Source organism: Chelon labrosus, assembly GCF_963514085.1.
Source record: "Chelon labrosus genome assembly, chromosome: 16".
In the NCBI taxonomy this organism is placed as follows: domain Eukaryota; kingdom Metazoa; phylum Chordata; class Actinopteri; order Mugiliformes; family Mugilidae; genus Chelon; species Chelon labrosus.
In genome coordinates this window covers 13164728-13178061 of record NC_140349.1, presented here as the reverse complement: position 1 = coordinate 13178061, position 13334 = coordinate 13164728, and the positions used below count along the sequence as shown (strand labels likewise).

The 13334-nt window shown below is 41.6% G+C and overlaps 1 protein-coding gene across 1 annotated transcript; it reads right to left on the bottom strand.

Moving 5' to 3' along the window:
* Positions 1-1342: 1342 nt before the first annotated feature.
* On the bottom strand, positions 1343-12146 carry LOC311501829 (NLR family CARD domain-containing protein 3-like). The gene is made up of 11 exons (XM_084563863.1): positions 11968-12146; positions 11517-11639; positions 10586-10779; positions 8355-10152; positions 8045-8218; positions 7304-7504; positions 4389-4559; positions 3618-3791; positions 3168-3341; positions 2712-2885; positions 1343-1915 (listed from the first exon to the last, which is right to left on the bottom strand). The coding sequence occupies exons 1-11, from the start codon at positions 12069-12071 to the stop codon at positions 1894-1896; spliced, it is 3309 nt and encodes a 1102-aa protein (XP_084419989.1). The 5' UTR covers positions 12072-12146; the 3' UTR covers positions 1343-1893.
* Positions 12147-13334: the final 1188 nt, after the last annotated feature.

Here is a 13334-nt window from a genome sequence, read left to right as displayed (position 1 = left end):
CATCATGGATCAAAGTAAAAGACCAAAGAAGCATCAGGTGCCCAGTTCAGAAAAAGAAGAAAAGAATTAGAGGAGAAACGGGCAAAAGATAAAGCCGATTTCTATGAGTGACATGATCGAGTGACAGTAGGCTATAGGCTATTTATTAGCCTCTTGATAATATGTTGCTATTAGCCACAGAATACGACTGTATTTGGGTTTTAGTTTTGCTGAACTAACAACTATTAGAATTGAGGCATCATGTCATGCAACTAAATTTAGTTGCATGACATGGGATGACAAGGGATGACAAGGGATGGATTGCCCACGGAATAAATCTACCCAGGACCACCTCTGCCTGCTCAGGTCAGCTCTTCCTGTTTATGTTTACTGGAAGTCACGCTGTGTGTGTTTGTGTGTGTTTATCTCTTTTTTGGTCCAGGTGTTGTCTCTTTCTATTGAGCTTTGTCGGGGTGCAGGCCGTGGTGGTGTCTATGGCTTTGGCCGGTGCTCGTGGCCAGCGTTGACCTGAGGTGTTGTGGTCTTGGGGAGGCCAGATGAGGACTGAGGTGGTGGTTTATGAAGAACAGGAGAAGTGTGGCAGAGGTCCATGGAATCGCCAAGACAACCAACTCACTGGGCACGGGGCATAGTACAGCAAGATGGCGACGCCCATGCTTAAAAAAAGTATATAACGGCCGTAGTATTTTCTCTCTATGCGCTAACGTTTGTCGTGTGTTATATATTGTTGATAAGAGCAGAACTCCATTTATCAAATGCTGTTTACTTGATTGAGTGATTAATTTCCTCTTTAAATAGCAGTTGTAGATTTAGCATAATATAAAAGGACTTCAGCTAGAGTTCAATAAGTCGGTTAATAAATACACATCTACTAAAGAAGCAACTACACATTTAAACTTAAATTTCTCTAATCAACATCAATAATAAAGGTAACACATGTGGACCTCTGACAGATAGCATCCCTCACCTGTCACTAATATATATCCTAATTATGCAGAACTTTAAGCCTTAATAATGAACTAATGAGTTATAAAACAAATCACCCCCCATACAGTTGTCATGAATAGTTAAATAAACTATTGAGACTAAAACCGTTGTTTGTACCAGGCTGTAAACATGTTTAATATTGATGTAAAGTTGAGCTTTTTAACATAGAGGTCTATGGAAATTAGCGCCCTTTAGAGCCTCTAGCGGTCACTGGATAAACTGTAGTTAATTATATTATATTATATACAGTCTAGGACTCAGAGTTAATGTTATATTATATACAGTCTAGGACTCAGAGTTAATATTATATTTTATACAGTCTATGATCAGAGTTAATATCATATATAGAGTCTATGATCAGTTGTTCTTCTGCAGCTATTGTCTACATGGATTGTAATGATGAAGTGCTGCAGCGTCCCCTGGTGGCTGTTTCATGTAATCATCACAAATGTATTCAGTGTTTAATTTAATGTAGGTCAGTGATGATCTGACTCTAGTACATAGTTACATAATGACATGGTTCCAGTTAATACATAATGTAATTTAATACATATGCCCCAGGAATACACCAATCCCAGCACAGACACAACTATCAGCTGATTGTGTTCAAGCATCTAGCACACACCTCCACTGAAACTGAACAGAAAAGTCTAAATAGTTTTAGATGTTGACTCAGTGGAGTCCATAGAGCAGCAGGAACAGAAACACATCTATTTGCTGAGTCAGAGAAACTGAACACTGGCTGCATCACTGGGAGAATAATGTTTCTGACTGAGCTGCTCACTTCTTGATCAACATCAGCATTTATCTGCAGTCAGAGTCTCTGTCCACACAAGCTGCTACTGCTGCTTCAACCTCTGGATCATCAGGACACAGCTGATCCTCTCACCTCACACACCATCCTGTTTATGACCACTTCCACCCGTACCTGTAGGAGAAGAGAGGAGGTAAAGGAGTGTTTCCAGAGTCTCCCTTCATCATCACATCCAGTAGAAAGAGCAGCAGGGACTTCAGTCCTGTTCAGAGCAGCAGTGGAGCAGCTGTGGAGCTCAGCCAGCTTCCTTTCAGCTTCATGTTAACGTGTTGGAGTGAACACACACAGACCTGCAGAGACTTTTAGCATCAAGTCTGTTTCCTCTGCAGATTTCACTAATAAACCGCTGAGAGTCCTGAATGCTTCATTACTGCACCAACACTTTAGTGATGGATTTACTGCTGCTCCATTTAAACAAAGATCAGCTGACTGATAAACATTGAGGCTGTCATTGAAGAGATCTGATCAAACTAATGACACATGTGATGACTCTGCTCATGGTTACTAAATGTAATGCTGGTTCTGTGATGTGCAGGCTTCAGTCGGACTGATCTCAGAGCTGTGATCAGTTGTTCATCAGATCTGATGAATGACCACCACTGTCTCTATACATCTTGGAAGGCTGTCAGCTGGAATCCAGCTTTATTTCCTGGACACATCAACACAACAACAACAGTCGTCTTCACATCAACTCAAACACATGATCACAACAAGCTTCTGGCTCATCTGATTGGCTGACTGTTGTCTCTCTCTCTGTCTTTCTGTCCAATCCTGAAGCCTGTCTCCATTCTCCTCTCACAGCTTCACTGAGAAGCTACAGGTTTACAGGAAACACTGGATCTTTGATACTAACTGAGTTTAGGACAATACTGATGAAAGCAGCATGGACTGACTGGAACCCTCTACTCACTCCAGAGTCTCCAGTTTATAGTCTGGACTCTCCTTAAGATCAAGAAGCTGCATCACATCAGAATACTTCAGGTTGTTGTTACTCAGGTCCAGATGTTTCAGATGGGAGGGGTTGGACTTCAGAGCTGAGACCAGAGAATCACAGCTGATCTCTGACAAACTACAACTCCTCAATCTGAATAAAGAATAAAAGATGTAGATTAAATCCTGAATAATTCAATCAGATGTGTTCAGGTTATAAATGTGCAGCTCAACATAACTGTGTCCTAACAGCCTTTAAGCTTTATTGACTTTAACAACTAACAGTGGACATTTTCTACAGTTTCTGCTACAAACACTCGTCTTGAACTAAAGGACATTTACAGATTCACGGAGGAAAGTTCTGGATGAACATGAATTAGATTCAGTTGGTGATTAAACATATCAGATCTACAACAGTAACAGACAGTGAACTCACTCCAGTCTCTCCAGTCTACAGTCTGGACTCTCCAGAAAACCACACAGATGCTTCACTCCTGAATCCTTCAGAATGTTGTTACTCAGGTCCAGATGTTTCAGATGGGAGGGGTTGGACTTCAGAGCTGAGACCAGAGAATCACAGCTGACGTCTGACAAACTGCAGTCCTCCAATCTGAATAAAGAATAAAAGATGTAGATTAAATCATGAATAATTCAATCAGATGTGTTCAGGTTTTAAATGTGCAGTTCAACATTACTGTGTCCTAACAACCTTTAAGCTTTATTGACTTTAACAACTAACAGTGGACATTTTCTACAGTTTCTGCTACAAACACTCGTCTTGAACTAAAGGACATTTACAGATTCATGGAGGAAAGTTCTGGATGAACATGAATTAGATTCAGTTGGTGATTAAATATATCAGATCTACAACAGACAGTGAACTCACTCCAGTCTCTCCAGTCTACAGTCTGGACTCTCCAGAAAACCACACAGATGCTTCACTCCTGAATCCTTCAGAATGTTGTTACTCAGGTCCAGATGTTTCAGATGGGAGGGGTTGGACTTCAGAGCTGAGACCAGAGAATCACAGCTGACCTCTGACAAACTGCAGTCCTCCAATCTGAATAAAGAATAAAATATGTAGATTAAGTCATGAATAATTCAATCAGATGTGTTCAGGTTTTAAATGTGCAGCTCAACATTACTGTGTCCTAACAGCCTTTAAGCTTCATTGACATTTTCTACAGTTTCTGATACAAACACTTGAACTAAAGGTCATTTAATAAGAATAAGAATACGAAAACCTTTATTAGTCCCGCAATGGGGAAATTGCAATAGTGGGGGGAGGAAAAGGGGACGAAAAACAAGAGGAGAGGGGAGGAGAAAAAAAAGCAGCTCCCAGACTACACTCCTCTGGGGGAGTACAGTGTGGGACCGGGAAAAAAACCTTAGCAACATAAGCACATATGAGCACACTTTACAACATAAGAACTCAAAACAACTTGCACCGGGGGAGGGGGGGGAAAGGGGGTGGAGGTGTTCCAGCGCAGACAGGCATCCGCAGCCGCGGCCATCTTCAGCGAGGGCGTGGGATTGGGGGTTAGGGAGGTGTATTTAATTTACAGATTTATGGAGGAAAGTTCTGGATGAACATAAATTAGATTCAGTTGTTGATTAAACATATCAGATCTACAACAGTAACAGACATTGAACTGACCTCAGAGTCTCCAGTCTACAGTCTGGACTCTCCAGAAAACCACACAGCTGATTCACTCCTGAATCCTTCAGGCTGTTCTTGCTTAGGTCCAGATGTTTCAGATGGGAGGGGTTGGACTTCAGAGCTGGTCCCAGAGAATCTCTGAACTCTGACAAACTGCAGCTCTTCAATCTAAATAAAGAATAAATGATGAAGATATTTTCTACAGTTTCTGATACAAACACTCGTCTTGAACTAAAGGACATTCACAGATTTATGGAGGAAAATTCTGGATGAATATGAATTAGATTAACCCTCATACCTGATATGGACAAAAGTGTCCTTTTGAAGTTTCATCTTTTGATTACTTAGTGTTGGTTATGCTTGCTGCTATGATATTTGGTAAAGGTGTGTGTATTTTTTAACAAATTTTGATATTTCAAAAACAAATCCCATAATACTCTATTTTTACACTGTGTAACCTAAATAGTTACGTTGTTACCATTAAGGGACAAAAGTGTCCTCTTTAAAAATGCCATATAAAATTGAATTTGTTAATATTTTTTTCTGCTTTTTTTCTGCTTTTTTTTTTTTTACACAGATCTTTTAATTTACTTCAGTCCTAAATACCATATTTTTGATTATTTTCAATATTTTAACCCTTTATATGCCAGTGTTTGTGATGGCATCAAAAATTTATGGTAAAAAAAAACACAAAAAATGAAATATTTTCAATAAACTGAATGCAAAGTGGATTTTTCTTGGGGGGATTATTAGAGCCTTGGATATATCAATGAACAGTAGCAAGATTGATTTTTAGTTTTTTTGTAGTGTCAGATTTACAAAAATAGTTACGTTGTTACCACTAAGGGACAAAAGTGTCCTCTTCAAAAATAACATAAAAATAGCATATGTTAATATTTTGTTTTGCTTTGTTTTACATAAATCTTTTAATCAACTTCAGTCCTAATCATAAATACCAAATATTTGATTATTTGATTATATGCCAGTGTTTGTGATGGAATCACAATGCATTACATACAATGCATTTCAATTAGGAGTGCAGTGTCCAACAACTTCGATCGCTCTAGAAATAAAACATAAATACATAAATATTTAAAAATGTGGAACAGAAAAGTACATCAATGGCATGAGGAATGTTGTTTGTGTTTGTGCGTGTGTGTACGTGTGTGAGTTAGCTCACCCTCATACACAGGAACTGCAGCAAAGGGATGTGTGAACTTTGCAAATGTATTTCCCATAGTTGCTGTGATTTGCAGCTCCGAAGTTTCTTATGATATAAAAGTGATGTTATTGATCATGAGGAGAAAGGGATTCTTGCATTGATTGTGTGTGTGTGTGTATGTTCAAGATTGAAAGAGTTTATTTTCATGTGCTAAGTGCAGAAACATGTTTCCCTGTATAATGAAATTCTTCTTTTGCCATCCACCCAAATGCCTACCAGTATAAAAAAAATCTTACAAATAGAATATAAAAAGATACATATAATACAAAAATATAAGATAACTAGTGCAAACATTGTGTCGAGTGAGGGTAGGAGGGAGCGGGAGATCTACAGGTGGATCAGAGCGGCATATGCAGTGATGCAGATGCTGCGGATGTGGTGAAGAGAGAGCTAAGCCGAAAGGCGAAGATCTCAATTTACCGGTCAATCTACGTTCCAATCCTCACCTATGGTCATGAACTTTGGGTAATGACCGAAAGAACAAGATCGCAAATACAAGCGGCCGAAATGAGTTTGCTTCGCAGGGTGGCCGGGCTCAGCCTTAGAGATAGGGTAAGGAGCTCGGACATACGGGAGGAGCTCAGAGTAGAGCCGCTGCTCCTCCACGTCGAGAGGAGTCAGTTGAGGTGGCTAGGGCATCTGGTAAGGATGCCTCCCGGACGCCTCCCGGGAGAGGTGTTTCGGGCATGTCCCACCGGAAGGTGACCTCGGGGCCAACCCAGGACACGATGGAGGGATTATATCTCGTCTGGCCTGGGAACGCCTGCGGGTTCCTCCGGAGGAACTGGCTGAAGTGGCTGGGGAGAGGTTCTGTCTGGGCTTCCCTGCTGAAACTGCTGCCCCCACAACCCGTACCAGGATAAGCGGGAGAAGACGAAGACGAAGTGCAAAAATCGATGTACGAATGGGAACGAAAGCAATGTACTGAAAAATGTAAACAGAAGCTGGAAACTGAACATGGCATGAAGTAGTTCATGATTTTACTCTGTGATTGTAGACTCCTGTCAGCTCTTGAGGAGTCTGATGGCAGTGGGGAAGAAGAATTTCTTCAGTCTCAAGGTCCTATATTTCACACTTCCTGAAGGTAGGAGTGTGAACAGTGTGTTGAGAGTGGGTGTGGTCCTCCTTAGTGATGGAGGCAACTCTCCTGAGGACTCTATGTTTGGAGATATTCTGCAGAGAGGGCAGTAGAGTCCTGGTGATCCTCTCTGCAGGCGTTTGGGGTCCATGGCCGTAGTGCTGCCGTACCACACGGTGTTGCAGTGTGTGTCTAATTGAGGCGTTTGATCTATAACATTTATCCTTTTACTTCAGAGACACACAGGTGCAGATGCAAAGTACAAAACTGAAGGTTTATTGGATTTTAATGGGAGTTGTTTGTACAAAGCACAAAAAATACTACTAATACTAATAATCCATCAAAATCAATCTTGCTACTATTCATTGACATATCCAAGGCTCTAATAATCCCTCCCAAGAAAAGTCCACTTTGCATTTAGATTATTGAAAATATTTCATTTTGTGTGTGTTTTTTTATGAGATATATTTTTTACTGGCATATAAAGGGTTACAATATTGCCATTTTTATGGCATTTGTGAAGAGCACACTTTCGTCCCTTAATGGTAACAACACAACTATTTTAAAATCAGGTATGAGGGTTAAGTTGGTGATTAAACATACCAGATCTACAACAGTAACAGACAGTGAACTGACCTCAGAGTCTCCAGTCTACAGTCTGGACTCTCCAGAAAACCACACAGCTGCTTCACTCCTGAATCCTTCAGACTGTTGTTGTCACTCAGGTCCAGATGTTTCAGATGGGAGGGGTTGGACTTCAGAGGTGAGACCAGAGAATCACAGCTGATCTCTGACAAACTGCAGCTCATCAATCTGAATAAAGAATAAAAGATAAATGAAATGTATTATGCGTTTCATCCAGACTCAAAGCAGCAGTCTTCTATCAGTCCGACTCAACATCAGTAACAGTCTGTGTATTTAGTTTTTGTGGTCAGTGGAGAAGGGAATGGACTGTTGCACCAAAGCAGCATATTTACCAGGACTTGTTGTTTTAAGATTGGAGGCCAGTTACAGTTTGGGGAGTTTCAGTGATCTGTGAAATGTTCTGAGTAATAGTTGTAGCATCCCTTCACTGCTTCTCTGTGTGTTTTAGAACAGATGATAAAGTTTCAATGATGATTTTCAGTCTGGTATGATGTTGGTCCCTGATTGTATCTCTGACATGTTAACCCTCCTTCAGTAGAGCTCTGTTACTAATTCCTGGGTCGAGGCTAAAAACCAGAGGAGACTGAGCCTTTGAAGTCAGAGGCGCTCGACTGAACAGTTATCAACTAAAGAACATTTGAACATCCGTCAATGATTTGAACTGAATAAATAAAGAAAACCTACAACAGCTCCAGTCAGTGAACTGACCTCAGAGTCTCCAGTCTACAGTTTGGACTCTCCAGTCCAGCAGACAGATGCTTCACTCCTGAATCCTTCAAGTCATTATAACTCATGTCCAGCTCTGTCAGATAGGAAGTGTTGGACTTCAGAACTGAGGCCACAACTTCAAAGTGAATCTCTGAGAGTCCACATCCAGTAAATCTGTGATTAGAAAACATATAAATCTGTTATAAAATCAGATAATTTACATTCTAGATCCAGAATGAATGAGTATGAAACAGAGTGAGGTGATCATCTGATGAACATCTGATTGATTCTGTTAATGATCAGGACTCACTGAGCCTTTCTGCAGTTCCTCACAGCTGGGATCAGTCTCTGCCGTCCCTCCTTTGTTGTGTTGTACATCTTCAGGTCAAACTCATCCAGAACCTCCTCTGACATCTGCAGCATGTAGGCCAGAGCTGAGCAGTGGATCAGAGAGAGTTTCTTCTTTGATCTGTTCTTCGACTTCAGGAACTCTTGGATCTCATGATGAACTGAGAGGTCGTTCATCTCCATCAGACAGTGGAAGATGTTGATGCTTCTGTCAGAAGACATTTTAATATTCCTCACGTTCTTCAGCTTATTGATGGCTCTCTGGATGATTTCTGGACTGTTCTCTGTCTGACCCAGCAGACCTCCTAAGAGTCTGTGGTTGGACTCCAGAGAGAGGCCATGAAGGAAGCGAACAAACAGGTCCAGGTGACCATTTTTGCTGAGCAGGGATTTCTTCATGGCTCCATACAGGAAGTCATCCAGAGGCTTAGTGAAGACCTGGCAGTCTTTCCCCAGGAAGTCCTTCAGCACCTCTGTCTTCTTGTTGGTGTAACAATGGAACATGTAGACTGCAGCCAGAAACTCCTGAATGCTCAGATGAACAAAGCAGTAGACTGATTTCTGGAAGATCACACTCTCTCTTTTGAAGATCTCTGTGCAAACGCCTGAGTACACTGAGGCCTCCATCACATCAAGACCACAGAGCTCCAGGTCTTCTTGGTAGAACATGATGTTTCCTTTCTGCAGATGTTCAAACGCCAGCCTCCCCAGCTTCAGAAGAACTTCCCTGTCAGCCTCCATCAGCTCCTGTGGACTCGTCTCATGTCCCTCATGGTACTTGTTCTTCTTCCTCTTTGTCTGAACCATCACAAAGTGTGAGTACATGTCAGTCAGGGTCTTGGGCAGCTCTCCTCTCTGCTCTGTAGTCAACATGTGCTCCAGAACTGTAGCAGTGATCCAGCAGAAGACTGGGACTCCACACAGGATGTGGAGGCTCCTGGATGTCTTGATGTGGGAGATGATTCTGCTGGACAGCTCTTCATCACTGAACCTCCTCCTGAAGTACTCCTCCTTCTGGGCGTCAGTGAAGCCTCGTACTTCTGTTACCCTGTCAACACATGTAGGAGGGATCTGATTGGCTGCTGCAGGTCGGGAAGTGATCCAGACCAGAGCCGAGGGAAGCAGTTTCCCCTTGATGAGGTTTGTCAGCAGCACGTTGACTGATGCCTTCTGTGTGACATCAGACACAACCTCACTGTTGTTGAAGTCCAATGAAAGTCTGCTCTCATCCAGGCCGTCAAAGATGAACAAAAGTTTACAGACAGCCAGCTCCTCTGCTGTGACCTTCTGTAATGTCGGATGGAAAACATGGAGCAGCCTGAGAAGACTGTACTGCTCATCTTTGATCAAGTTCAGCTCCCTGAACGAAAGCACAATCACCACACTGACATCTTGGTTTTCCAAACCCTCTGCCCAGTCCAGGGTGAACTTCTGCACTGAGAAGGTTTTTCCAACACCAGCGACGCCATTGGTCAGAACCACTCTGATGTGTCTCTGTTGGTCAGGTAAGGCTTTAAAGATGTCGTGGCACTTGATTGGAGTGTCATGGAGGGCCTTCATCTTGGAAGCTGTCTCAAGCTGCTTCACCTCATGTTGGGTATTAATCTCTTCACTCTGTCCCTCTGTGATGTAGAGCTCAGTGTAGATCCTGTTGAGGAGGGTTCCACTTCCTGTTACATCACTTCCTTCAGTCACACGTTCACATCTCCTCCTCAGACTGATCTTATGTTCATCTAAAACCTCCTGCAGACCAACATCAACTGGAAAGAAGAACAAACGAGGGACAGAAAGAAAACAGTCATCCCTGTTTGAAGTCACAAAGAACAGAAAACTGACTTTAAATGTTTTGTAAAGAGTTTCTTCTTCTCATAATAACTCATTTTTAGAGGAAACATTAGAAATGCTCTTTGTTCTATCAGCCTCTGAGGGGGCGTGTCAGTGTTTGATTGACAGCAGAGGCAGCTCGTCTGCAGCTCTTCATCTAATCTGGCTGTTTCACAATAAAAGCCTCTTAGTGGCTGGTCACAACAGAAACAGATTCATTTATATCAGCAGTAATTAACAAAGCTCAGCTATGAGTAAAATAAGTCTGATATGTGAAGTGCAGGGAAAGAAAAGAGAATAAATGAAACTGTAGGAAACTAAGAAATTATTTCATCAAGAGTCCATCAGCAGACAGATGTACAGTCTTACTTGTTCTGGATCTTTTTCCACACTGGGGACAGGAGGAGTCTCCTGATGAAGCAGACTGGTCCCAGTATGAGGTGATGCACTGTCTGCAGAACCAGTGTCCACAGCTGCTAGAGACTGGATCCTTCAGGACGTCCTGACACAAAGCACAGCTGGACAGCTGCTCCTCCACAGAAACATGTCTCCTCTTCCTCTCTCTGTCAACACATTTCTTCATCACTAAAATCATTTGCAGATTGTCAACATTTGACATCACTGTCCAGAAGCTCAGACGCTCACAGAGAACAGGAAAAGTTTGAATTGACTTCCTTTGATTTCAACTCTCCTGCTTTCATCAACACCAATCAACTGCTTTTCCTATCTGGCTGTCTTATTAAACACTGAGTGATCTACCTGCCGTTTGCTGTTAATACAAACTCAACACTTCCTCCAGAGACTTCACAGTAAAAGCCTTCCATCAAAGAGAGCTGATTATGTCCTTCACTGTTTTATCTTGAGTTAGTTCAGTCTGAACTGAGCTGAGAAGAGTCTAAGAAGTGTTACTGATAGTGAACTGGACTGATAGGGAGTATTGATCAGATAAAGATCACATTCTAACTATACTGGCTAGTTGCTACACACTGACTATGGGAGGAGGAGAAAACTGCAGTTCAATCCATCCACTAGTAGCCCAGCTGAAAATCTTTACACACTTCAACATTAGGACAAATATATCTGAATATTGATGAGTGGACATTCTGAAATGGAGGTTCTCAGGTGTTTTACTACAGAAATACCATCAGTACTTCCTGGTTCTAAAACTCAGACTAGGATCTTACCTACCTGCACTAAAACATCTGCATCATGACTAGAAATCTTTCAGCAGAACATTTCTGCTTCATCCTAAAATCATCATCTTCCATCAGGTCAGTTTACAGTAGAAACAGTCTCTTACTTTGTGTCTGAGGGTCCAGGTTCTTCACTAAAGTCTGGAGGATTTCTTCCTTTGGACCAGTCACTCTTCATAGACAGACATCTGGATACTGTAGACTCTGGTCTCTGTCTGTGGTACTGACCTCTGCAGAAACAAATATGTTTTATTCTCATCAATCACTGATAAACTCTGAGATAAAGTCATTTCAGTAGCAGTAAACACACAAACTACAGCTGCTGCAGATAATGAGATGGTTTCATGTTTGTAACAGTCCTCTGAGATTAGATTACAGCTTTTCTAGGTGACTGACAGCTGTCAGAGAAGCTGAGAGGAAGACAGGACTCGTTATTTATGTTTGAGTCACAAAAAGTATTTTAGTTAAAATGAATCAACCATCAGAGACAGAAAATAAACTGGAACTGACAGAAGTGATTAAAATGAGTCACGAACAAGTTAGTAGTAGTTCTCTTACTTTGTGTCTGAGGGTCCATGTTCTATACTGAAGTTAAGAGGATGAGCTTTGGACCAGTCACTCTTCATAGACAGACAGCTGACTCTGTCCTCCTCTTCCTCCATCTTCTGGACTTCAGTCAGTCTGAGAGGTAAACCAGAAACACTCAGTGAGTTTACATCAACTTCAGTTACAGTACTCCAGGTTGATCAGAGACTGATGGGAACTGTAGTTTTTATTAAAGTTAAAATAAATAATTGTTTATAAGAATATGGTCAGAAAACCACAGGAACGTGTTTAGCTTTAAAAAGTAAAAATTAACTTGGACAGACTTTTAGAACAGAGTTATAAATACACAGTAGAAGAAATACACGTAGAAGGATGGTTGAATGGTTGAATCAAACTGAAGAAGAAGAAGAAGAAGAAGAAGAAGAATATTAACACTCACCAGCTTCAGTCTTCAGTTTCCCTCCTTCTACTCTTAATCATAATGGAGGCTGAACAAACTGACTGAACACTTTCACTTTCACTGCTCCTCCCTCTATGCTTACTGCAAGTCATGTGGTGTGCGTGTATGGGTGTGGCTGGGTGGTCCCCTAAGCAACTAGAGTAAAGAGCTGGGGAATCATGTACAAAGGGTGAGTGTGCACAAAAACGTTCTGTACGTACTCGTTCACGGAAAAGTTCAGATGTATCAAGAGTGAAATGACCGTGAACTTATATGTGCCTACGCCAACCTCATGTCTGGCGTACGCTGGCTTCTACAGCTGTTGATCCTTTGGTGACACTTAGAGGTGGTGCTGGGAAACTATCATAAATGTGAAAACTATTAGTCTGACTGATCAGGACTGTGTCGGTCGACCCTGAGCAGAGCCATGCCAGCCGTGTGGGATGGAGTTATCCTCATGTCAGTCAAATTCCCACAATGCATCTGAACAGGTCAACATTAAAGAGCAATCTGCAGCGAGAGACGGTTTTCTGAATGTAATCGGAGCCATCGACTGCACACACATTGATATAAAAGAACCATCACATGATGAATTTGTAAATGTCAACAGGAAACATTTTCATTCATCAATATACAGATCATATGTGATGCACAAATGCAACTAACCAACATTGTGGCACGTGGAGGACAGCTGTCAAAGAGGACATTTTTGCCTCCACTCCAGTGAGTAGTTTCTCTAATTCACTTTCTGTGAAGTTCTTCTTTTTTCCCCGTCTTACTCATTCTTATTGTAATATATAAGTGGACAAAGCCATGTCTTGTCAGTCTACTGCTGTCTTTTATTTATTCTGTGGTACCAACATCAACTCAGTAACACCACAATACCACTAGAGTGCCACCTAGGAAACACTCTGACACTCAGAATACACTTCTGACATTT

Bases quoted from the DNA above. Each gene is read 5' to 3' on its own strand.
- LOC311501829 (XM_084563863.1), bottom strand. From the start codon at position 12,071: ATGGAGGAAGAGGAGGACAGAGTCAGCTGTCTGTCTATGAAGAGTGAC. The intron at 3,792-4,388 runs GTCAGTTCAATG...TTCTTTATTCAG, and splicing joins TGTAGACTGGAGACTCTGAG to ATTGGAGGACTGCAGTTTGT. The intron at 2,886-3,167 runs GTGAGTTCACTG...TTCTTTATTCAG, and splicing joins TGTAGACTGGAGAGACTGGA to ATTGAGGAGTTGTAGTTTGT.